Genomic DNA, 25,372 nt, shown 5'->3' with positions numbered 1-25,372 from the left:
TTCCCCGGGCGCGACTTTGGCGTCCCCCTCGCGGCAACTTGGCGGGAGGCGCCACGAGCCCGGCAGGGGGCGCCGCAGGGCAGCGGCGCGGGGGCGGGGGCGGGGCAGGGCGCTCCGTGGGGCGGGGCCTGGCGGGGCCGGGCCGGGCCGGCGGCGGTCGCGGCGCTCAGAGCCCCGCGGCGAGGCGGCAGCTGCGCAGCGCCCGTCGCCCGGGGGGCCACCGCGGCCCCGACCCCGCGTCCCGGGCAAGATGTGGCGGCGCTGGGAAGCGGGATGGGACGAGAAGAGGGAGCTGCAGGAGCTCAACTCCCGGCTGCGGGTCTTCGTGTCCCGCGTGCGGGACCTGGAGGAGGAGAACCGCTTTCTGGCGCGGGAGCTGGCGGAGCTGCGGGAGCGGGAGCTGGTCGGGCTCCGGGTGCCCGAGCAGGAGCTGGCCTGGCTGCGCCTGCAGCTGGAGGAGCTGAGTCGGGCGAAGCTGGAGGCGGAGCGGGAGCGGGACGGGCTGCGGCGGGAGCTGGAGCAGCTGCAGCTGCTGGGCGCCGAGGTGCTGGCGATGCGGCGCCGCCTGGAGCCCGAGCTGGCCGGGCAGCGGGAGCTGCTGGAGCGGCTGCGGAGCGAGTGCGTCGCCCTGGAGGAGCTGCTGCTGCGGCTGCGGGCCGAGCACGGGCACCTGGCGGAGCGGCAGCGGCGGGAGGCGGTGGAGATGCGGGAGCTGCGGATGGACCTGGCCGCCTTGCCGCCCCCCTTGGCCGGGCTGAGCCTGGAGGAGCTGGAGGAGACCTACGAGATGCTGCTCGGCCAGAGCTGCCGGGAGACCCTGCTGCGCTACCAGGAGCAGATCCAGGTGCTGCAGGAGCAGGAGGCGCGGCGGGGCCGGGAGAGCCTGGAGCTCCTGCGGGAGGAGAGCCGGCAGTGCCGCCAGCACCTGGACGACCTCCACCGCCAGGGCCAGGAGCTGTGCGGGCTCCGGGAGCGGCTGGAGCTGGAGCTGCTCGCCATGCAGGACCGCCACGGCGCCGAGGTGGAGGAGTACCAGGTGCGTGGCAGCGCCCCGCCGCCGCCGGCTCGGGCGGGCCCCCGGCCGCCGTCGCCCCCCCCCCCCCCCCCCCCCCTCCCCGGTCCCGAGCCTCTCCCAGCCCTCCTTGCCGGGACACTCTAGCCGTGCCGCTTCCTTCCCCCGCCGCGGTGCTCGTGTTGGCGCTCCTCCGGGTCTCTTTCCGCCCTCCCGCTCGCGTTTTCCCTTCAGCCCTGGCCCTCCGCGAGGTGTCATTTCCCACGACCCTGGCACTCCGCTCCCGTAGGCTAACTCCCATCCCTCCCGCTCCCTCTGCGGCGGGAAGTTGCCTAAACCCCTCCGACCCTGAGTGGGCCAGGGCTTCCGCGCCTCGCTTTGCCTCCCTGCAAGTAGGATTTCCCCAGGCTGGAAGAGGAGGTGGCCCAGCAAGAGCTTGTTGCTGCTGAGCCCTTCTCTGGGTGGAGCAGGGAGTCCCTGTGAGACCCCCTGCTCCGTTTGGGAAGAGCTGGGTGCGAAGGGTGGGGATCAAAAGGGAGACGGTGACCCCGAGGACATCCTCCTGGTGACAGGTGCTCCCTTCCCAACCTGCCCTTGGCAAGTGCCCAAGAGCATGGAGCTGGCGCGCGGGCTTGCCAGGGCTCCGGCTCAGGTTGGCATTAAGCAGATGGGACGTGGAGCGGTCCCTAGGAGCAGATGCACCGAGTCCCTGTGCGGTGGGACATGAAGCTCCCCTTCTAGCCTGAGACTTGAGGCTGACCTGTCGTGATCAGAGAAATTATCTGAATTTTCTTCCTGCCTTACACACGCCCCTGTGGGCCCCGAGCCTAGAGAAAAGCTCCAGGGCCCCAGGAAGACTTGTTGCTGTGCTACAGGCAGTGAGCAGGGCAGATTTTTTAAATAAAACTTCAACGATGTAGGTGACTGGTATCTGTTTGAGGTGGATGTTTGGTGTTAAACAGAGGGTTATAGCATCTGTAGCTGAGAACTTGCTTGCTGTCAGAGTAACGTTTGGCATAACGATATATAATGACCCTGTGCTTGTGAACAGATCTGCCAACTACCGGAACAGCAAAATATCAGTTCATCAAATTTAGAGTGGAGAGCACATATTAGATCATCCAGACCATCGATCGATTTCCTGAGGGCAACATTTCTTTTGTTCATTGCTAGGCCTTTTATTAACACTCTGCTGGAGCTCAGTGTTTGTCTGAATTGCATTGTGTCCGACAGCCGTGGTAGATTACGGAGATGCTGGCAATTGGGAAAGGACTGGGACCTGTTGCTCTGTGTGCGTCTGGTTTTTGTACATTGCTAGATTGTTTGCAAGTTGCATAGTTTGCAGATGCTGTGAACTGAGGCAGATGAGGTATGTAAGAAGTAATCAGAAAGGCTTTTAACTTTTAAATATTATTATTTTTTCATTTTTGACAGGACAATTCATTCTTCCAATCACGTATGTAAACATTTCCAAAGCTTTAGAAGAAGATGTTATATGTAAATCCTCATTAATTAAATCTATCTATCAGTCAAAGCCAGGTGAAAATGTAAGGAGAAAAAACCCCTCTTTTTTTTTCCCTTGTTTTTAGGGTGTATAAGTTTATATAAATGTACTTAAGCCTACTAATATTTAAAGTTATTTCAATTTCCAAAATATGTCCTCCTTGCTGTCTATATTTGTTATTAGGGATTTATAATGAAAATTTCATTGATCTTCCATCATCATTGCTCAAATTGAAAACCTTTAAATATGGTGTTATTTTAATAAGAGCATTTTGTATAGCTCCCTATCCATGCTACAAGTTTTTCTTCTAAAGCCAGTTAGAATGGATGTGTTCAGATACCTAACTCTTTCTTTCAACTCAGCAAGGTGTTTTTATACTGGTGTGTTGTCTCTGTATCTGGCTGTATTTTTAAAGAATTTTATTCAGAAGAGCAAGTGGAGACAGACCAGCCCGTTGTAGAAGTCAGATAATCAAAATCAAAGCATGCCCCTGAATTGTCCTGATTCAGTACTAAAAAATGGATTGTTATTTTGCTATCAACATAACAATCTTCTGGTTTACTTTCACAAGCATTTGGCGTACTTTGGATTTTACAGGAACAATAGCTTCAAATCTTAGTAATACAAGAAGAAAAAAGTGCTTTGATAGCCAACTTGAAAACACGTGAGGTGTCTTATCTTTGAATATATATCTAGATAATATTTAAATTCTGGTGAAAATTATATCACAAGGTTTATAATTTCTGAATGGTTTCATATTTAAAATGTTTGGTTTCTAATGAGAAAGGCCTTTTCCAGTGGCCAGTCTACTGTACATGAGAAATAAAATATCTTTTGCTCGCATCCAAAAATTATAGAATGCGTAGAAGCAGCTGTTTCGGGTTTTGTTCTTGTGATCAAAGCTTTTTTTCCCCTCCCTCATTATTTCTGTTATTGGCAAAAGTATGTTCAGCATGGATTTTAAACTAGTCTTTAAAGACCACCCATTCCATGCTTATTTACTGTAAAGTGTCACATAGAAATGATATGTCTGTACAGATTTAAGTCAAGTGATTATTGTTCATTGCAGCTGCAATGACAATTGGATTTATTCATATTTTCCATATATCATCCAGTCGCCTTATATGTCCATCCATGCCTTCTGCACTGTCCTTATCCTCACGAAAGCTTTCAGCAGTGTTAAACAGAAGTATGTATTTGGAGTTATAATTTAGCTGAACCAGGCAAGCTGTAAGTCATACATTGTTTGGAAAATTTTCACTGATCCTGGGTGCTAAAGGGATGAACTCAGTATGTCTCTTACTTCCATAATTTTAGTTGTGTGCTGTGACAGTACTTACGTGATTTGAGAAAGCCCTGTGTTTTTTGGATGTAAAAATGGCCATGGCTCATCCTGCTGCTTTGAAATGAGACATTTTTCACTAATGCAGTGGGTTTAGGATCAGTTCCTGTGTCAGTGTTGTGAGCTCCAGAAAAGAAGAAAACATCTTGTCAAATGAAAATATCAATGTCATATGCATTTTCTTGTGTACCAGTTTCTAGCCAGCTAAGTGCAGAGTGTCAGTTCTTCCCTTGCCGAGCAACTGAATGAGCTGTGGGATTGGTAGATAGTACCAGGGATCTTCTCTTTATTCCCTGAGTAGGTGCAGCTTGGACAACCCAAGTAAATTCTTCTCCCTCTACTGCCCTGCTAAAATTTCCCGCTGCTGCCTGGAAAGGAATATCTGAAGGGTGAGAAAGGAAATCACTTCTATTGAGTTACTGAGTTCTAGCAGGACATCAGCTGGATTTGTGGGGGGCATGAGATTGATGTGGTTAAGAAAGAAATCTTTCCAAGAAAGTCCTGTGTGATGCAAACACAGCTGCAACAATACAGGTTACCTTTTGCAAAATGGAAGTTTGCCATCTTGCAATCTCCTGAACTTGGCCAAAGTGGTTTCTGTACTTTTTGGCGTACTTGGAAATGGTACTTAAGACCAATTGTCCTCCACATTATGTTTAAGCATCAGTGACTGGAGAGCTAGATGACTGGCTGTCTGCTGTCCAGTCTATGCGATGTCTGCTCCCGTTGGAATGAATTCCTTTCGAACTATTACACAGCTGGCTGAGTTACGTAGCCCCATATGGTAATCATTCCCAAGTGCTTTACCAATCCATCAGGTAGAATCTAGGTGGCTTTTCAAACCCAGGCTATAGAACTTGGTGGTGACAAACTGAAGTTCCTATGTCTTTAGATGGGTGTGAATATCCCCAGTCTTTCAGAGCTCCACAGACTCTGTAGTCCGGTGTACAGATTCCCTGTATAGATTCATCTGGGACTGCAGCAAGACCTGTGCATTGTGAAGCTCTTTTTAATATATGCATGTATGTGTATGAGGAGGCCACAAATGCCTGAGTCACTTCATGTTTTGTATCAGAGCTCTTGCCACCTTTACGGGTTGGTCCCATAGAGATCAGTTTTTCTTGTCTTTTGCTCCTTTTGCTGACTCCTCTGGTTCCGTCAATACCCTGTCCATTCTTGGTTGATAGCCTGTTGCTTTTAAAAGCAGGGCCTGGCACTTTTCTTCCCTTCTCATTTTGGGATTTTCCATTATGTCAGTTCTTGAACAGGATTGTTGCCTCAGAGCTGCTAAAGGTCAGCGGTTCTGCTTGCTGCTGTGCATGACCATATGGGATGTTACCTCTACTGCAGTCTGGATGAGGCTGTTGGATGGCTGATCGTGCTTTTTTTCAGATATACAGATATGATTTGTCTTCTGCCATAAAAAGGAAGTTTTAGGTACACTGAAGACTGTAGGCAAGGTTTGTCATGTCAAAGAAAACATCAGTGTAATCATTTAACAAGAGCTGCAAGTGCAAATGAAGAAATAGATTAACATGTGTTATATAGAGAGATATACCCACATGTATATGAATATACAGGCAGCTTCCTTCATAAAGCTTTTTTTTACTTTTACTCAAAAAGAAAAGAAAAAAAGAAAAAAAGACTATTAATGTTTAAAATGCCAGCACTTCATATTCTTAGTTCTTAAACCTTACTTCTGCCTAGGATATTATAATGGCATTAACCAACCTGGGGAGTCCCCTGCTGTATCTTCATTTTTATGCTATTCCTCATACTGTGATACTTGAACGTTGCTGCGTGTAAATGATGTAATTTGAATTTTTTAAAACTAGACTATCAGTGTCTTGACTTTCCAGTTTGTATTGCAAAGCATTTGTTAGGATGCAATCTAAAATACGCTGTCATGAATTCCTGTTCAGTGCTGTACATGTGTATGAGATTTTGCTCTGTAAATGACAGTTCAGTGTCCTTGCATAGTGCAGAGTGATATGAACAAAATAGAATCAGGCCTTTGCTGAGATTTAATTTCTGTCTTCCCAGCCCCAGAACAAAGTGTAATCTATAGCATTTCGGTTAGCATCAATCTGCTGGCTGAGGAGGATTGATCTGGGTTAGTAGATTCTATCCACAGTGAGGAAACCATTAAGAACCATACTGAACAGGTAATACTGATACTTTCAGTTCTGAGTCTGTACTGAACAAGCTCCTCTCAATTATCATGGGAGGGCTTATTTTCTGGAAGATGGCAATTTGCCCTTCATGTGAGAGGTAACACCAGTGATTAAAGCACTTATTTCTGCAGTGTTCTTTTCAAGAGCATGAGAGTCAGTTGTCTTCGTCTAAATCAAGTCTTAATGTTCTTTTGCATAAGTCTTCATAGCTTTTTCTGTTGTGTACAGTTTTCAGTATTTAATCTTCCATTTAGTATTTCAGAGTATGTTCAAATTTAGATAATTTTGGACTTTGGTATTTTTCTGCTCATCAGTCCCTTTCTCCATTTCCAAAACTTCTTAAAGAAAGGTGGACAGGCCTTACCTACTATCTCATCAGTGCTGCTGCTGCTCTCAAGTCAATTGTCCTATAACTACACTCCTCCCATACATGCACACACCTATGAAGGTAAAAAGTTATATTTAGTTATCAAGATGAAAATGAACAATCCCTTGTATATCTTGAGTAGCAGTTAGGACAAAGTTGGGTGGACTATGAAGCAGGTGTCCAAATACTGTAGAAAACCTGGCTTGAAGGAACCGCTGGAGGTTCATCCTTCACCCTCTAGGCACTATGAATATCTCCTGATGCTAGAATCCAAAAACTGATTTGGACCCACATGTCTATGGAACTGAAAATACTGATAAAGAAAAACAGGCCAGGTTCTCATGGCAAAGCAAATTGCTGAAATTCCTCATCTCAAGTATGATTTAGGCATGTACGTCTATGCTCTTAAAATGACAAAAGGAGTCACATTTAAGTCACATTTATAAAGGAGTGCATTTTCCTTGCTATGTGTATGTGATAACTTTTGTACAGGGCATCTGAATGGGTTTTACTGAAATATTTAACTAGCTTAGTAAGGCATAAAATGAAATCTTAGCATAAAACTCTGCTTCAGTAACAATGTATTTCAGATTGTATATGGGAAGGTCGTAGAGCTGATTTCTTCTGGTTTTTGAAGCAATGGAACATACTGATTTATTGTTCTTTCAGCTTATTTTTTTAATTAAGAATTTTAAGTTATTAGGCATTCAAGTGTACAGATTTTTATGTTGGTTCAAAACTAAAAATCAACATTTCTGTTTAGAGGATAATCGATGCCTTAGAAGAAGAAAAGCAGTTCCTGACCATGTCAATCACAGATTACCTGAAGGACTACCAAGAACTACTGCAGGTGAAAGCAGGCCTTATCCTTGAAATTGAAACTTACAGGTAAGAATTGCAGTCACACTCAATTGTCTAATCGGAGGATAATTTTAATCTCTTTTTATAGATATGGGAGCCCCATACATCATCTTTCCAGCATTTAAAATACACACAGCTACTTTTAGAGTCTCAGATCAAGACTCCTTTTATGTACTGCGGTTTGTTAAATAGTGTGAATGGACTCCTCATGCCAGTTTTTAGCTGTTGGCTTGTTCTGTGACATGGGTCACCATGCCGTTCTGTGCTTTACTGTGCTGTCTGTGAAAAGAAGATAACACTCCTTCAGAAAGCTGCTAATACATGTGGAGTTGTCCGAGATCTCTGGGAAAACTCTAAGAACAGTAAGATACTGCTATTCATTAGTAATACCGATAAGAATTACTAGTGGGCAAAGATGACTGGAATTTGATCACTCGAGCAAAAGTATCTCTGGTAGTAATTCATTCTATTCCTCCGTCCCCAGAACAACACGTTAGAGAAGCCAATATAATCCATAGGCATCCTATTAACTTTGTACAAATACAGTGATATGTAAGAAACCTTCTTAGTGCTGGTCAAGTTGGTATCAAATTGATGTGAATTGTTAACGCAATATTTGATTACAAGTTGAAAAGCCAGTATCCCTAAATTGCAATCAATAAAACATGAGGTAGTGTAGTTGCCATCGTCAACTTATATGGCATGTTTCATTGTTTAAATATGTGTCCACCTGCAGCATTGATATAAGTAGCGAGTCTCCCATTCTTGTTTCAGTTGTAGGATAGTGGGAAGATAACAGAAAAGTCTGTTTGATTAAATCCTGGCTTTCTCCATCCTTGATTTGTTATGGAAACATGTTTGCATCAGGTGTGACATATCAGCAAACATCTCTGCTAGTGAATCTTCAGTACTGTATATCTCTCTAGCTACTTAGTAGCTGTGGGGTTGAAAAGCCAGAGTAATTCTGTCTGGAGAATCATGATGTGTCAGTTGGCACATGGCATAAAAGCTATTCAGAAGGGAAAAAACCCAAACCAACCAAAAGCTATAAACTGGAGGAAGATACTAACTTATTTTAAAGGTAATGTTTTTTTCTACAACTAGCACAATATTTTCAATAAATTTAATTGAGATACTGATCTTCAGAGAAGTGCCATCTTATTGAGCAAGGTAATAATTTGCAGAAATTTAATGTCAGCCTACTTTTGTATTCTTTTTAAGGAGTATGCCTCCATCATTAGTTTGTCTATATGGTGTGCGTTATTCATATTCAGCCTGTTTAAACAGACAGTGGTATTACCAGTTATATATGATATAAGCTTCTGTGTCCTAAAGTGTTAACACTACGTTCTAAGCATGTAACATTGCTATGAACCAATAAGCATTAAGTCTGGATAAAGATGGTACCAGCTGAATTATGGGTGAAATGTGTAGACTAAAGCTTCACTGATAAAAATGAAATTTAATTGCAGTTGCATAACTGAAAATATGAGGAGCTTGAAAGAGTAACTTCTGAGTAGCTTGATTACAGACTAGTGAGCAAAGGATGTCTGTAGTCCATCAAAGAGCAAAACCAGTAGTCCATCTAAGAGCAAAAATGGTCTGTTCAAGACACCTCGAGTATTGTATGCTATGAGGTACAGACCAAGGCTGGCTTCTAGACAAGATGAAATCACAAGCAGTATGTGGGACAAGTACTTTGCAGTCAACTGGTTAGCAACAGTACCTGGATGTTTGTTGGTGGAGTGGGATCTCTGTGATCCTTGGAAAGCCAGTAGTGTCTGGAGCATTACTAGTAGCAGAGAAACCGTGGAAATGGTAGCCAGTTGTGATCCTTATCTGTGTGTGTTAAATCTGTTAACTTTGCTAAAACATGTGATTCTTCTAAATGTAATCCTAGCTCTGATGTTGACTTTTACTGTTGTCACTTAAACTTTCTCCCTCGGTTTATTCATCTGCAAAATGGGATTAGCACATTCACAATAACAGAATTATCAGAATTGTTTTCATCCAGAAGTAGGAATGACAATGCCCAGTGGACACGCTCTTAGTTAGTAAGTGAACCATCAGTGCTTCTGCTCTGTGAAACCTTGTAAGCCCATTTAATTCTGGAACTTCTCCAGAGGTCGTATCACTGATTATCTGAGCATTATTGGTTTGCCTAAGGATTCCCTGCCCTCATTAATGAAAGGAGGCCAATTCAGCATCACCTGCAGCATGTGTTTGCTGCCCAGTTAAGAAGCTCCTTAGCCAGTAGGGTTTCTTCATCTGATTGTAGTGAATTCAACTTGTATCATCGATTGCGTTGGCAAGGCAGACTTCAGTGGACAAATGAGCATCTACCTACTGAAAAAGATCTACAGATGAAAGCAGAGAAATGGGCCTTGCTACAGATCAGAAAACATGCTATCTAATGCCTGCAAACAAAATTCTTCTAAAATATCAGTAGCTGAAAAGTGATTTTATTTTTTTTTCTAACATTTATACGTTTTTACCTATTCCTCGTTTCTTATTATTCGCCCTTCACTTAAGAAGATAATGCCTTTCCCACTGTATGCCTTTATCAACACTGCTGTGGGAGGGAATCAATATGGATCCAGTTAGTAAGCTGTCTAGTAAAAGAATTCAGGCCTGCTCATCTGTGTACTTTTTCAAATCCTGTTCCTTGCCCAGGTCTTTTTATCTGTGACAACCAGGGCATGTGAAGCCAGCTTGTTTGTTTTCATGAAGGATGTTGGCATATACCCTTGCTTATGCGTATTGGAAACAAAAGGCACCTATTCATACTTGGTTCAACATCCTGAACTTTCCATTGAGAAGTTTCCATGAGGGCCTTGGCACGTCCTCTCCCCCTGCCATTATAGGTTAAGGGTGTGGTATCTAGTCTACTTTTTCTAGCTTTCTTTGTACCTCCCACCCTGTATTTTCTCTTTGTTTTACAACTCCTACAGGTCCTGTTTTAAAGCCAGTTCTTTCCGTTAGTCAACATTGCTCCTGGACTGGCAAGAAGGATCATTGTTGCAAGGAACACCCTTCCCGAAGGACGAAGGGTACTTCCTCTCCAATTCTGCTCACCCTTCCTGCGCTGGGAGCTGAGGCTCACTCAGGAAGTGAAATATATGTCTTATGTGGCTTTATGAAGTTACACTCATGGGAATCTTCATTCGCAATCCTTTTTCACCAGTGAAGTAAATACTTATCACATGTCTTGCAGTTTTGTTGTGTGTTCTTGGAATCCTGCAAAACTGCAACTACTTAGACTATGCTTAAGTTTTATTTCCAGAGAGAACTGGTGAATTATTCACTGTGCAAGACTCTTAATTTTAAAAGGAGATAGGAAATCTGCCTAGGATCGGATTCACTATCAAGCCTTTCTCTTCAGCTATCAGAAGCTGCTTCTCTTCCAATAGCAGAGGCTGCCCAGAGCGTCCACCATAGGTTAAGTAGTTTTTCTCTCCTCTCTAAAATAAGTTGTTGCTGAAGGGTAAAACATTTTCCTTTGAAATCCTAGTTCATGGAAATGTTCTCTTCTAGGTTACCACCCTGCATCTTTAAGCAGTGGAGGCTACAAAACTTCCCCCTCTCCCTTTCTTTTTTTGTCACGGTCATTGTCAGGATCTGTTAATACACTTGCCAGGCATACTTTACAATCCTCCTTCGGTTGGTTTCCTACATCAATATTTCTGACACTTTCCATGCCTTCCTCTCAAGAAATCATCAGCAGCATTAAGGCCTCCTCAGCTGCTCACCACAGCTTTTTCAGTCAGTTTCATTATTTCCTGTTCACAACTTATACCATCCAATATGTCCTATTCCTGTATTTGTTTCATTTTGAGAACATTCTGAGTTTTCTACACCCAGGGGATTTAACATGCAGTCAGTTACCTGCTGTTCTTCACACAGTGCTTGTCCTCCCATCCCATGATGGAAAAAAAACGTGGAGTGGCCTTTACCCCTAAAAATTCTTCTTCCAGTCCACTTCCTTGAGAGGTTTTGGTTTTTTGTAACTTCTTGCCAAATACCAAGGATAGAGAGGATGAATTTTTACAGCCTGCTGGCTACCTGCCCCATCTGAGATTTTGGGTTTCTGTAGTTGAAACAAAGTCATTGCTGTTGTGAATGACCATGATAACATTTGCACTGCATCCTTTTGTTTTTGGTAACTTTTCTCTCCCTACCCCAACTAGTTTATCTCATCCACCTACTTACATGGACTAGTTATTTCTGTTGTTATCCAGCACACTGCAGGTCTTCAGGCTGACTAGCGTGTCGCTGCTAACTTTAGATAAATGACATTAATAACGAAACGAGTTAAAGGTGCAGTTGGAATATTTTCTGGCAACACTTAAACTAAGTGTTAACACAATGTGTACATGTCATTTGGGATCTGATTTCCAGGAAGTAGCTGACATGGTTATTTTTTAGAAGTGCTGCTTGGAGGAATGTTTTTTGTTATTACTGTGAATACTTAAGAGTTCATATAGTTGAGATTAACACCCTGTTCTTCAGGCAGTTTAAGTTTAAAAGCAGTCCTCACCATGAAGAGGTTATAGTTTAAATTATTAGTATTACAAAAGCATGTAAAGGAACAGAGAAGCAAAATGACTTGCATAAACTGAAGCTATGGTGGAGCTGAGGAACATACCCTGAGTTTGCTGACTTCCAAGCCAGTGCTCAGGACATTACACTACAGTTTCTCATGCTAGTTTATTAAGCCAAAGTCAGTTTAACATTTTCTTGTTTATCTGATAAGCTTGAGGACCTACATACTATGAACTGTGTACAGTAAAACACTGATTCACTGTCCCGTTTTATAAAGGTTTCACGAAGCTTTGCCTTTTCATTTTTGAATACAACATATTTTCAGTAGTAATATTTCAGATCCAGTTTTCTGTGTGCTGTTGCCCTTTGCCATATACAGTTACCTCTTGGAACTTATTTTTAGTGACTTCATACGTTGCTGCAGCAACTGAACAACTGTTGTTTTAACAGCAGCCAGAAATCCTTAAGTCAAACTACCCACATTCCTAGTTTCCTTCGTCATGGTTAACACTTTCATTGCCAGCTCCTTGATATCTCTCTGCAACGTCACTGCCAGCTTCTCTAGCACGTGTATATCTGAGCAATTTGTTTGGCACTCACTAGCTCTGTCAGCTCAGATGTTTGGTCTTGGGAACATTCTCTGTATGTGTTGAAGTCATCTAATTCCTACAAAGCCTCTCTTAACACAGAGGAAGACAAATTGCTTTTACTTTGTTTTTTTGATTAACAAAGAAGTAAAGGTATCCATCTGAGCCTGTTTTAAGGGGGAAAATGACCTGTAAATATGTTAGGTAATACTAACTTGGCTTTTCTTCTGAATCTAGGCAAATCCATGATTGCAAAGAAAACCTTACTAATGGTATTTTGCTGATGTAGCATTGTCCTACCGAATCTAGAGGCAGTCAGAAACCAAAAGAAGCATAAAATGTCCACAGTGATCAGTCATGTGAAGTGTGAAATCTACAGGTGACATTTAAAATGTCTGCTTTGTTAGTTTTCACAGAAATGCCCAGCAAATGTGTTTATACCACAACCCTAAACTGCTTTCAGCTCCCGCTCCTGGAAGTCAGAAGCCTTGGCTATCATAATCCTCCAGCCTTACTCTTGACAACTTTCATGTTGCAGCTGTGTGTTATCAGTGCAAAACATCTGGCATTTCCAAAACTGGAAGTGATGAAACAGATATCTCACTAGTAGAAGTGAATATAAAACCACCAAAGTTACTGTACTGATGATAGCATTCTGTTGCATATTGAAAAAACCTGCCATAGAATTTCTAGGCTGTTGCACCAGAATGCTGCAGTTGAGCACTTTTTGGGGGGATAACATAGCTTGTTGCCCTGCAAAAGCAGAAAAGGGACAAACTGTCTTTTTTTTTTGAAAAATGGCTGAACATATTTTATGTCAGACAGTACAAGCATGTGGACAGCAGGAGGGAAGGAAAGCACACAAAGATTTCCAGAGAATTTATCAGGAATTCTGAGACTCGGTCTTACTGGATAACCATCTCTAAAAATTCTAGAACTGAATAAGATCACCTTAATATCTACTTTTTTAATATCTACTTTTTGTATTTGGTATATGGAAGAAGTCAACAATTTTATTTTTTTTAGAGCAGCTGAGTAATTCTAGAGAATGCATTTAGTTGCCCCACCTGCCGCACTGCACGCCTTCCCCCCCTCCCCCACCCCTGAGGACAAAAGTATTGTGTGCCTACTTGAATATTCTTAATGCAAAGCAATTACTCCTGAAAATGTTTTGCCCCTCAGTTGTGCTAATCTCTGTGAGAAATGTACCTCTGGAGTATTTTCCACCACTGTAGAAAGGAGAAAATATAGGGTAGTAACCTTATGCAGGAATAGAACAAGCCTGTGGCTGCTGTCAGATGGGTCTTGAGGGAGTATGGTCCTTGTACGTGCATGCTGCATAGGGAACCAAGTTTAGCGTAAAGGAAGGATAGCCAGTGTTCTCAAGCAATCAGCTGGGTATAATGTCTCCAAGAACAAGTAATGTGTGTCACCAGCCTAGAAGAGGCAATTCAAAGAGTTTCTATTCTGTGCATCAGCACACCAAGAATAGGTAGTAAATGAAATTATGAAGCAGATTATCAACAGTTTGCCTGCTTCTGCTATTTGCTTGTAGTAATCCAAGTTCCATAATGTAAACGTAAGCAAATTGGTGTCCTGTCCATTTCTGATCAATTGCTGCTCAGCTAACATGATGTCTTGGTTGGTCAACAAGAGGAAGCCTTGACCACAATAGTCCTGTGGAATTGCTAGCTTCCTGGAACTATGGAAGCTATTAGAGAGTCACTGCAAAAAATGATGAATGGAAGGCTGAGGAACAGAGGGGACAAACAGAGATATCTTTAAAAGAAACCAAGCAGTTTCTGTCACAAAGCATTTTCCTAGCCCTTTCTTGTAAAATACGTTGTGTTGATTTCCAATTGAATAGGAACTAAGAACAGTTACTTTAATACTGTAAGTTGTTTCCTCTAGCACTAGCCAGTGTTTGACAGGAGAAGTAATACTTTCCTTCAATTTTCATTTGAAAAGGATAGAACTTACAAATCCTGGCTGTAACAGTTCCTTCATATATCGCACTGCAACAACACCTTTAGTACTGTATTACCAGCAGGAAAGCTGCTGACTATTTGCTTGCAAATATTTTTTTCTTTTTTTGCCTTTTCTTTATAAAATGTCACCACATGTTTCTCTGAGAAAGCTTTACTGAATATCTAGTAAGTTTAGCGTGGCTTTGTTTTCTCCTAACTCTGTTATAAGATCATCATTCTGGAAAAATTTGCTAGCTTGTATGAATCCATAGTGGAAATCAGTGGATCTTGTCTATGTCAGAAAGCAGTATGTTGGCTAATGTGGAAGATTTGATATACAACTGTATTATGTCTGCTGCTGTCACCTACTGTAAGATTATTGCATTGTTCTCACGAACTGGACTCTGCAAACAAAGAGTCTGGAAGATGCTAAGGATTTCTCATTCCCAGTAATAAAAATATGTGTGTGAAAAACCCTCAGAATTTGACCCAACTGCAGGGTAATTGTTTCTAAGACTTAAAAATTTTAAATATTACTATTATTTTCCCAATATTTTATTGGAATGCCTTTTTATGTGTTTTGCAGAGCTTTGTTAGAAGGGGAGAGCAACCAGTGGATTATTACATGGAGAGATCAGCATACAGGGAAATTGCCTCAAGGTAAAAAATGAATATTAAAAAATGAATGTTGAATGAAATTAAATATGACTGGAAACTATGGTGTAGTTGTATTCCTGAAGAATACTTTTTGCGAGTGTATTGCAAAATGAATATTGAATTGGCTTTGAGTGTTAATATTTTAAATCAACATAGAGCTATTCTTTATGAGATAATTTATAAAATCATGACTTAAGTGGAGAAGGTAAATAGGGAGTGATGTTTCATAGCTCTAATGGTGCAAGAACTTTTGAATGCCCATAGGTCTTAAGAGAGTTTTGAAGTATAAAGCAAGAGGTATTTAACTAAACATGTAGTTAAAACTGTGGAATTCACCATCATGAAGCATTGTGAGTGTTAAAAAGTTTATGTGGGTTTAAAGAGAAGTTTTAGTGAGTAATGAAAGAAAAATCAAAGACTTACTAAACATAAAGATACCGTTTCTATCTTAGGAGCTGCAAATCTCTGGAGGCTGTGAGAGTATACCAGGGAAGTATCACTATTTACTTGCCCTGTTCTTATACTCTTCCCTATGTATCTACTGTTGGTCACTGTAAACAGGATACTAGATAAGATGGACCTTCAATCTGACTGTTATGGCCACTGTTATTAATAACAGAATTAGTCTCGATAATACTCCTGAGTTTAACAATGTATGTTCTTAAAATCATCAGACTATCATAGACAGTAGTCCCAGAAGAGATTTGAAGGTGGCATCTGTAGTAGTAAATTAAACAGACTAGGGCCTAAGCTGAAATGCTGACATAGAATTGCCTATGCTGGTAAATTGTTAGCACTGTCTGTGGCACAGTTTTGATCTGGACTAGCCAGTACTTTTGCAGACAATGCTCAGGCATATTTAGTGGTTACCACAGACCAGGAAACACTACCAAAGTCAGAGGAGATGTGGCTAGCTTTTTAGGAGTAGGAGATTTGAGTTGTGCAGTGCTGGTTGGTTTTAGAGCCAGACAATGATTCCTGGTACATTTTATTAAATTGTATAGATATAGCCTAAAAGGTTCTTTATTTCTCACCCTTGTTGTACCTTGTGGCTATGAAGAGTTGTGTTTATGTTTTAAATTTCCAGTTTGTGGTGGCAGGTATGCCATTAATTCTCAATGGGAACTGCGAAACTTCAGGCCATTTTGAAAGTTTCTTGAAGCAAAAAATCAAGCCTAGGATATTAACATACATTATTTAATAAGAAGTTGTAAATGTAAATGAGCATTAATACAAATACAAAAGGTGTAATTCTTAAGTAAATTCCATAACACCCAGTAGCTCACAACAGGTAGAATCAGCAAGAACTTGCAACTTAGTAAAAAACTTTGCTTTCAGTTTTAATATAATTTATGCATAGATTTAATTATCATGCAAAACCTACAGGAATGTTTTAACAAAGCTCCACTGAAAACGAAGCCATTATTTCTTTAAAAAATTTAGTATAAAATTTCTTAGCTCATGCCTCTATTTTATATTAAACACAAGCCATTATTTTAATATTTGGTTACCTATGCTCTTTTTGCAGGTATTATAAACACGTCATATAACTACACTGATACTTATTCTGCTTACCGAGAAAGAAATGGAAATAAAGCTTCACCAGCTATCAGGATCACTGACACAAGACATAGAATGCCAGTGATGAATACTAGCAGTTCTGCACGTTATTCAGCTCAATCAACACAGGCTGGATCACAGATAACAGCTAGTGGAAGAGCTTTCGGAAGAGAGGTACTTGGTTCAATATATCGCCCTTCAACAACTGTTACAAAGGATGAAAGGATTGTAACAGACCACAAAGATTTAAGAACATTTACTCCAGCCTACAGCAGCTGGAAAAACACTGAAACGCAGCAAAAGATAATTCCAGAAAGAAAGAAAACAGAAGTTACAACTTCATCCACAGTATCTTTTTCAAAAGAATCAGCACATGCTGAAAGATCAGGCAAGGACCACAAGCCTGACACGAAGCCAGGGATTTCTGAAAACATAAGAACAAAACCAAGCTTCACTAAATTTCCAACTTATGAGCTGAATACCAATTTTAAACCATCTAAATATGAAGAAACCAAAATTGAAACTTGGACGATGCTAAAAGAAAAAAGAGGAGGCAGCAAACCAACTGAAGAGAAAAAATCTCTGCTGAAAGAAAAAGATAAGCTAGAGAAACAAACAAAGGATGAGAAAAAGAAAACAGATGAGAAACCTTTTCTAGAAGAAAGAAGTGTTGATTTTGGAAGGAAAACTGAGCAGAAAAAATATATCCACGAGGAAGTCATTAACCAGACGTTATCAGGGACTGATATTTCTAATGCAAGAACTTGGAAAAGTGAATCAACCAAAAAGGATACAAATGTGACCTTGGAATCAAGAAGCAAAGAAGTAATTGAGATACCTATCAGCCTTGAAATGCCTGCTCCCGACAAAGAATCTCAGAGTAATAAAGAAATAAGGTTAGAAAGTTTTAAAACTTCGACAAGAAGAGAAACGGACAACCATGTAACTAAGCCTGCTGAAATTCACAAAGTGAGTATTTTGGAAGCAGAATCCAGTCTGAAAGATGAAAAGCAAATTAGTGACAGAAGTCATAAAATGGGAGCTCTGTCAACTGAAAATATAGCAGAGAATATTGTTGCTGACATTCTTAAAAGTTTTACGCAGTCTCCTAGTTCACAGATATCAACAGACATGAAAGTGACCTATTTTAATAAGAAAGAACAACCAGATGATGGGAAAATAAAGACTGAGATCACAGTGCAATCTCAAGTTCAAGAAAATATAGATATTTCTGATGAAGCTGACGAAAGAGGTCTATCAACTCAGGATGTTAGAAAAGTGGTTCAAGAGGGTCTTGAGGGAGCTCCTTCCAAAGAGGAGATAGAAGAAATAGTACATCATGGCCTGAAAGGAAATGAAGGCAGAAAGAACATGTCTGTTAATGTTGAGATTGTAGAGGAGCCACTGGATTATGCCACTGATGAAAGGACTGATTTTTCAACACCTTTTGAAGTAGAGGAAGTGGAAGATACGTTCCCAGAGAGAGAGAGGCGTTATGGTGATGAGGAGGAACAAAACGTAACATTCACATATGAAGATGTTAAAAAGAAGAAACAACGCCCTGAGAGTTTCACTCACGTGGAAGAAGTAACTGGGGAAGATGACTCACCTACTGAACAAAAATATTTTGTATCTGTTCCTGATGATCATCCTATTATTAATGAAAAAGACAATGACTCAGTATATGGGCAAATTCATATAGAAGAAGAATCGACTATTAAATACTCTTGGCAAGATGAATTTTTGCAAGGCACACAAAGTAAGAGACATGAAGGTGTAAGCTCTCCAGAGGAAACATATCAAGTGGTAGGGGAGGAAGCAAGTGCCCATATTTTAAAAGAGTATCCTGAAGCTGAAACATCCCATGTTGAATCCATTGTTATTGAAAAGGAAATTAAAATTCCCCATGAATTTCAGACTTCAATAAAAGGGCTTTTATCAAAGGAAACAAAGGACCCTAAACATCAATTGAAGGAAGCTTTGGAGCAGTTGGAGGGCAGTCTCCCAGAAAGTGTGAAAGGGGAGCTGTCTGCATTAACAAAAGAAAATCAAGCTGACTCTAGTAGCTTAGAATTTGATATCAAAAAAGTTGATCAAACGGAGCAGGGTGGCTTGGTAACAATTGTTGCTGAAGTCAATCTGTCACAGACACTTAATACTGATGAATTTGATGTAGCTCAGCTTGGTGAAGTAATTGCAAGTGAGAAGGAGAAGGCAACATTGCATTCCCTGAAAAAAGGGAGCTCGGAGAGAGTTGTTGATGGTAGAAGCAATATAGAAGTAGATGTTTCTTCCCACAGTGATAAATACACACCTCTGGCTGATCAAGAAATCTATAACTCATCCACAATGAGGAGGAGTGGTGGCGCAGGGTATCATACCACTGAAAAAGTTATTTATCGCAGTTCGGTTTTGGAAACTGCAGATTTTGGAGAAGTCTCTCACTCACCACAATCAACTGATGAGACCAAATCCATAAGGCATATTAAGGTTGGTCCAGCAGAAGTTCAGAGATTTGAGCAGATAGTATATGAAGGGCCTGGTTCTGAAATGCTGGAGCTCAGTGCTACAGAAGATATTGTTCAGACAGAAGGATCATCAGAGTTTAGCCAATCTGTGAAGCATTTTAAACTGGGTCCTAAAGAAATCCAAACAACAGAAGAAGTAATTTATACAGGCCCTATTACTACAACTGTAGAAGAGATTGATTCTGGAAATCTTTCCCATAAGTTTTCAACAGACTTCAACAGGTCCACCAGACATGTCACAGTAGGATCAAGGCAAGTAACTGAAGAAGTCTCTTTTGAAGGGTCTGCGTCAGACTCTCTGGAGCTCAATAGCTCAGGTAACCTTTCTCAGACAGAAGGGTCTGAGGATGTCAGCAGATCAATAAGGCACTTTAGATTAGGTCCAAAAGAGATTCATACTGAGCAAGTTATCTTTGAAGGACCAATCTCCGGTAAAGTGGAGGTCAGTGACACTGGAGACTTCTCAGAGACAGAAAGTTCAGTCAGACACATTCAGTTGGGTCCCCAACAGTTTATGACAGCTGAAGAAATCATCTACCAGGGGCCCATCTCTGAGCACACAGAAATCAGTGAACTGGAAGACCAGACTCTTTCAGAAGGCTCAATAAAGCGTGTTAGACTAGGTCAAGTGGGAGTTAAAACCACTGAACAAATCAGATATCAGGGCTCCCTCTCTGAAACTCCAGAGCTCATTAACAAAGGACATCTTTCAGAGAATGAAGGAAGCTCAGATATCAATAGATCTTTCAGGCATGTTAAAATAAGTCCTGTAGAAACTCATGCTGAGCAAATAATCTTTACAAGACCTATTTCTGAAACGCTGGAAGATCTTTCACAAACAGAAGAGTCATCTGAGAGCAGTAGGTCTGTAAAGCATTTTAAAGTAGGACCCAAGGAAACATCTTTTACTTTTCAAATGGATGTTTCCAATACGGGTGGAATATCTACAGTAAAAAGTGGAGAACAGCAAGCAACAATGCTCATATCCAATAAGCAAGACCCTTCTGTTGGTCAGTCACAGATTGTAGTTGAAAGTGACCAGATTGTAGAAGATGAAAATCAAAGAAGAGGCTATGTTCTCTCCAGTTTTTCTCAAGATCATGGTGAAAAGGTAGTGGAAAGGTCCTTTTTTGATAAAACTGTACAGTTGCAAAGAATGGTAGACCAAAGGTCAGTTATTTCTGATGAAAAGAAAGTCGCTCTTCTTTATCTGGACCATGAGGAGGAAGAGGATGATGATAATGATGGACAGTGGTTCTGAAAGGACTCTTTAATGAAGTCTACTTAGCAATTTGTTTATACATATTTTTGGTTATCTTTCTTTTTTAAAAAGCTAAAAAAAAGGGATGGGGAAACACTCAAACTATTTAGATTATTAATAGTGGACTGAGAGGTATTGAATGTAAGCCTCTACCTAATCAGCACACTTTTTGCTTTATTGGAAATTTAATTTTGGGGAGAAATCATGCTATTAGTATGTTTTCCTCAGAGACCTGCGTCCAATAATTTCAGATTTTTCCACCCATAGAGACAGGAATTTGCTACTGGGGAATTCAAAGGATTATATTTTTTTGTTTGTTTTATAGCAGGTCAATTAATAAGTGTGTGCTTGAATAGGACTTTTCCATTTTTTTTTAATACTGTATTGTACTTGGTTACTAAAATATTCAGCAATTCTATTTTAAATCTCAAGCTACTGACCACAAATATAACAGACTATAAGACTAATGAGGATGGTAGGTAGCTGATTTTCAGTTCCATTTCTGAGTACTTAGATACAACACCTAATTAAAATGTTTTAAGATACAGTTATTACAGCTATAAAAAAAATACATTTCTGTAGGATCAAACTAAGCATAGCAAGAATTGACAAAAATGGTATTATCTGTATAGCTAAAGTGCAGTGCAAAAAAGAAAGAGGTAACACTGAAGCAAGAATTTCTCACAGTATTCCTAATGAGAAACAGTGATTTTTATGGTTAGGCAGTAGTACATTTAATACCTTTAAAAATAAAATAAATTTAAAAAATACACTGGATAGTATTTCCACTGAAGTAAGGAGAACTCTTTACAGGTTCAGTGGCTATGTACACTAATAACATAAACTTATTTTGCAGTATATGGGTTACCTTGATACTAGGTATGCTAAAGGTAAGTGTGAAGTGTCAAACATTATTAGATAATGCCTGATTTCTTAACACAGTGAAATTAGCTAATAAGTGTTTTGTTCTGAACAAAACTTGTAAAAATGGCATTGATGACACTTACGATCATTGTGTGTTGAGTAATTTCCAGATAATCCTTCCTTTGTTTACAAATGAGAAGATGCCCTTTTCAATTACTAGCCCTGTAAACCTAACCTGAGATTTGAATTTTCCTTTTTTTTTCTTTTTTTTTTTTATTTTTTACAGGTTGTAATATTTGCCTTAGGCCAAAGTTGGTTTCTACTTAAATCATTTGAAAATAAGCTAATTTCACTTGGATTGCACATTGGTTAAATGAAGGACATAATTTAACTTTACAATTATAATTCAGTGACTCCAAAGTCCAGATCAGAAGACAGTGCCACTAACTGTACTAAACTGTGCAGTGCTAGTAGAAGCAAAAATAGCAGCCAAAATATTTTTGTCACTGGGGTAAGAAGATACCATACTGGACACATATGAGAAATAAGATATACAAATGAGAAGCTGCTGTTTTTACATGCACACACACATGCGCACATTCACTCAACCACTCACTCTTTCACACGGCTCCAGAGTAGAAACACACCTGTATCTGGATGGCTATGTTGTGCCAGTCCAGTAGTCGCTGACTCAGATTTTTTTTTTTTCCCCATGTGGTTATGTAAGCATAGTTTTGTGCGTGCTAATCCATATCAGAATCCAGTTAAACTATCTTAGTCTGGCATGGCTGGTCACTTTTCAGATTGCTTAATATTAACAGAAGCTAGATTTTTTTCAAAACTGACTGTTACTTTATAATATGAATGTAAATGCAAAGCTAAAGAGAAGCTCCATGCTGACTGACATACCATGCTGTTTCAGATATGGGACAGTTTAATCATTGTGTGCCTTAGTTACTAAGTTTGAAATTGTACAAAGCTATTAATGTTCCAAAGATTAATTCATGAGGTTTGTCAGCACTGCAAAATTTTCTGTATGTTTTCCTCATTTTGTATAAGTACGAGTACCAGGGTACTTGGGATTGGATGTTTTTCAGTTGTGTACTATGAAATAATTTGTTGAAATTGGAAGTGTAACTAACAGCTGGAAAAGGAATAGGAAACTGAGGTGTGTAGAAGCACTAAAGGCATGTATGCTAAGGTTATTTATACTGTTCACTGTGTAATAGATAATAATATTTTTTCAAAATTATTCATATGTGCCCCCAAAAGATCTTGTGCTTCCATTTATAAATAGGGTGTTATTAATTTTAACACTTCTATCATTCTATGCTTTTGTTTCCTTAGCTGACCCTATGATTTTAAAGATGGTAACATGTCTGTATTTATTTTAATAATTGTGTATAAGCCAAAGTTTTCCAGCTAGATGCCTAACTGTAAGCAATCAGATTCTGTACTTCAAGTATTAAACAACTGCATAAAGGAAGAAGTCAGGTCTGTAATAAGCAGCAGAGTTAAAAAAACCAGTTTTCTTGAAGTTTTATTCTAAGCTGAAACTTAAACATTCTCTGTAAAACAGATATAAGAATATCTGCAGAAAATGTATTTTGTAACCAACAAAAAAGCTACTTACAAGGTCAAACCCATGTATTGATACCTTGTGGAATCTTGTAGACAGACATGCTCCTTAAGAATAACTATACCAACACTGTTACGTTTATTTTCACCTGCTCAGAGGATTATAATGTCAGATGAAGGAATAAACCAGTAAGAAGCAAGTGAATCTCAAAATGTAGATGGCCTTAGTACTGAAGGAGAAAAAAAATCAGTATTGCTTCCACTGAGGCAACAACAGCTCCTTTATGCATCACTTTTTGAGGTAGTAGGTTATACCAAGATATATTTCCGTTTTGATTGTCAGGAGGGAAAAATTTGTTCTGTGTAGTTTCTTTAGTTCTATTTAAGATCAGGATTTTAATCAACTGTTGGAAAGTTAGTTTATTGTAGGGAACTGGGAATGTGATTAGCATAACATTTAAATGTATGCACAGTTCCTTTGCATAAATATTTTTGGGCTGTAAAAACAAAGATATCTCATGTAACAAGGGTTTAAGTTTTAAAAATGTTTGTGTAAGCAGCCCATTTTCCATTGAGTTCTTAACCTGAGACATTTTGACATAATGATAATAGTTTTTGGATAATACTACCTTCAGGCAACAAAATGTAGTTAGGTGGACAATCACATCCTGCAGGCCTAATGGTTGCATTTGCAGAATCAGGGCCGTAGGTACATGCATTACTAAGTAAGAGCAAATAAAACCTCCTGTCTGATGTATAAACTCACCCTATGTGATCACGTTCTGCGTAAGTATTATAACCTATGGCTGAAAGGATTGGTGATACAACCTCAGTCAGCATGCACTTCTGAAGCTTACTCATATAAGTTATGCTTTTCATTAAATACAAAAGAGAACTTTACTGCTGAGTTTGGATTAAACAAAATGCTTTTAAAATAGATTCAGTAATTTGGGAGGTAAAACCTATGTATTTATATGCTGATATAGATCAGAAGTGGGGCAGTTTTCCAAATGTGTAAACCACAGGTCTAGAAAGCAAATATAGCATAGAATATAAAGAAAGATGTGTGAGAGACCTAGAACTCTGTAATGACTGATGTTTGTGCATAGCAGGTGTTTAAAAAGACAGTAAGAATGTTGAAACTGGGTTTATTGATGTCAGCTGTGTGAAACTTTGCAGGCAGCTTGTGTTTTGGTCATTTGTAATGAAACTGCATTTTTGTGGTGGTATAAGCTTTGTGATTTTACACTTTTTCACTCTTGAGTATTAAACAATCAAAATCAATGCAGATGTTTCTCTTTCTTCCTGTCTGATGTTTTTAAGGCTGCGTTGTCAAAGAAGAAGGACTTCATGTCTATAAATGCCTTGCTCTAAGGCCTCTCAGACTGATGAGTTAACTTCAGTTCAAAGAATGAACATAATTTTTCATTCCAGCAAAAGCATACCTCTTTCACATTGATAATAGAAATGATGGCAAAACACAACATATTCTTTATTGTGCCTACACACAAAACGGGTGGACAAGCAGTGGTTCTTGAGTTCAACAGCTGGTAGTGGGAGAAGCAGTATAAAACAACACAGAAGGTGGAACTCCTGGAGTTGCCAGCATCATAGTCTTCTTTGGATCCTGGGATTTGACCAAGGTAAGTCTTAACTTTTACCCTTTGCTAGCAAAGAAAATCTTTTTATGCGTGTTTAGACTTTCAATGGAGAAGTATATATGTAATTTTTTAAAATGGTACCTCTCTCTATGCTGTGAAGTTTATTTTTCTCTTTAACCACAGACTTTGTTTGTAATGAAGAAAATATCATGCCTTTAATCCAATTTTCTCTTGATTAAAGAAATGGGTCATAATGAGTTTTTTGTATGAAAGAATGAGACTTTCTAAAGACATCATCCATTTTTAATACACTGAGAAAAATCACATAATTCTCCATTTCTTGCAAAATGGGGAAAAACGGTATCTGAAGGTACTGACTAAATCACAGCATATTCTGAAGATGGTTAAATGATCAGTAAAATAGTTTCCACTGAAACTGGCCTCTGTCAGAAAAACATGTTTTCAGCCTTCATCTACTAAGTTAAGTAGTATTGCTGTTTAAACTGTCAATGGTGAAGATCTAATTTCTCTGAAACTTGAAGCGTGTCTCTGAATAGTAAGGAATGGCACTCACAGTGCATTGGCGTTTAATACACTGTTTAAGATTTCTTTTCAGTTTCCTGGTTTTGACACACTTGTCAGTTGTGATAACATTTTAAAGATGCAATGAAAGTATGGGGGTCTCTCAGTGTTAAATTCTAGAAAGGAGTGCTTAAAATAAAATGGTGGAAAAAAGGGTGTTTATTCATACTCCAAATTTAAATAGTTTCAAAGGTAAAACCATTTTTTCTCATGTATCCCTGCAACCAAATATGAGCAAAATAACAAGCAACGTGCCCAACAAACAAGGAAAAGTTTTTCTTCAGCTTTGGTTTTTGAAAGATGTTATCTCCTGCTCATAAACCACTAGTATTGGTTCTGGTTTTCATTTCCAAATCACGATGTGAAGATGGTGTGGCAGGAATTT

General features: G+C 39.8%; 1 protein-coding gene across 1 annotated transcript; it reads left to right on the top strand.

Moving 5' to 3' along the window:
- The first annotated feature begins 179 nt into the window (after window positions 1-179).
- Window positions 180-24,088, top strand: SYNM (synemin). The gene is made up of 4 exons (XM_075045019.1): window positions 180-1,036; window positions 7,163-7,287; window positions 14,943-15,016; window positions 16,542-24,088. Exons 1-4 carry the CDS (start codon window positions 251-253, stop codon window positions 20,360-20,362), a joined length of 4,806 nt encoding a protein of 1,601 aa, XP_074901120.1. The 5' UTR covers window positions 180-250; the 3' UTR covers window positions 20,363-24,088.
- The last annotated feature ends 1,284 nt before the right edge of the window (window positions 24,089-25,372 follow it).

The sequence above is a fragment of the Buteo buteo genome, chromosome 13 (assembly GCF_964188355.1).
Source record: "Buteo buteo chromosome 13, bButBut1.hap1.1, whole genome shotgun sequence".
In the NCBI taxonomy this organism is placed as follows: Eukaryota; Metazoa; Chordata; class Aves; order Accipitriformes; family Accipitridae; genus Buteo; species Buteo buteo.
The sequence above is the reverse complement of the archived record's forward strand: the minus strand, read 5'-3'. Positions and strand labels throughout refer to the sequence as shown.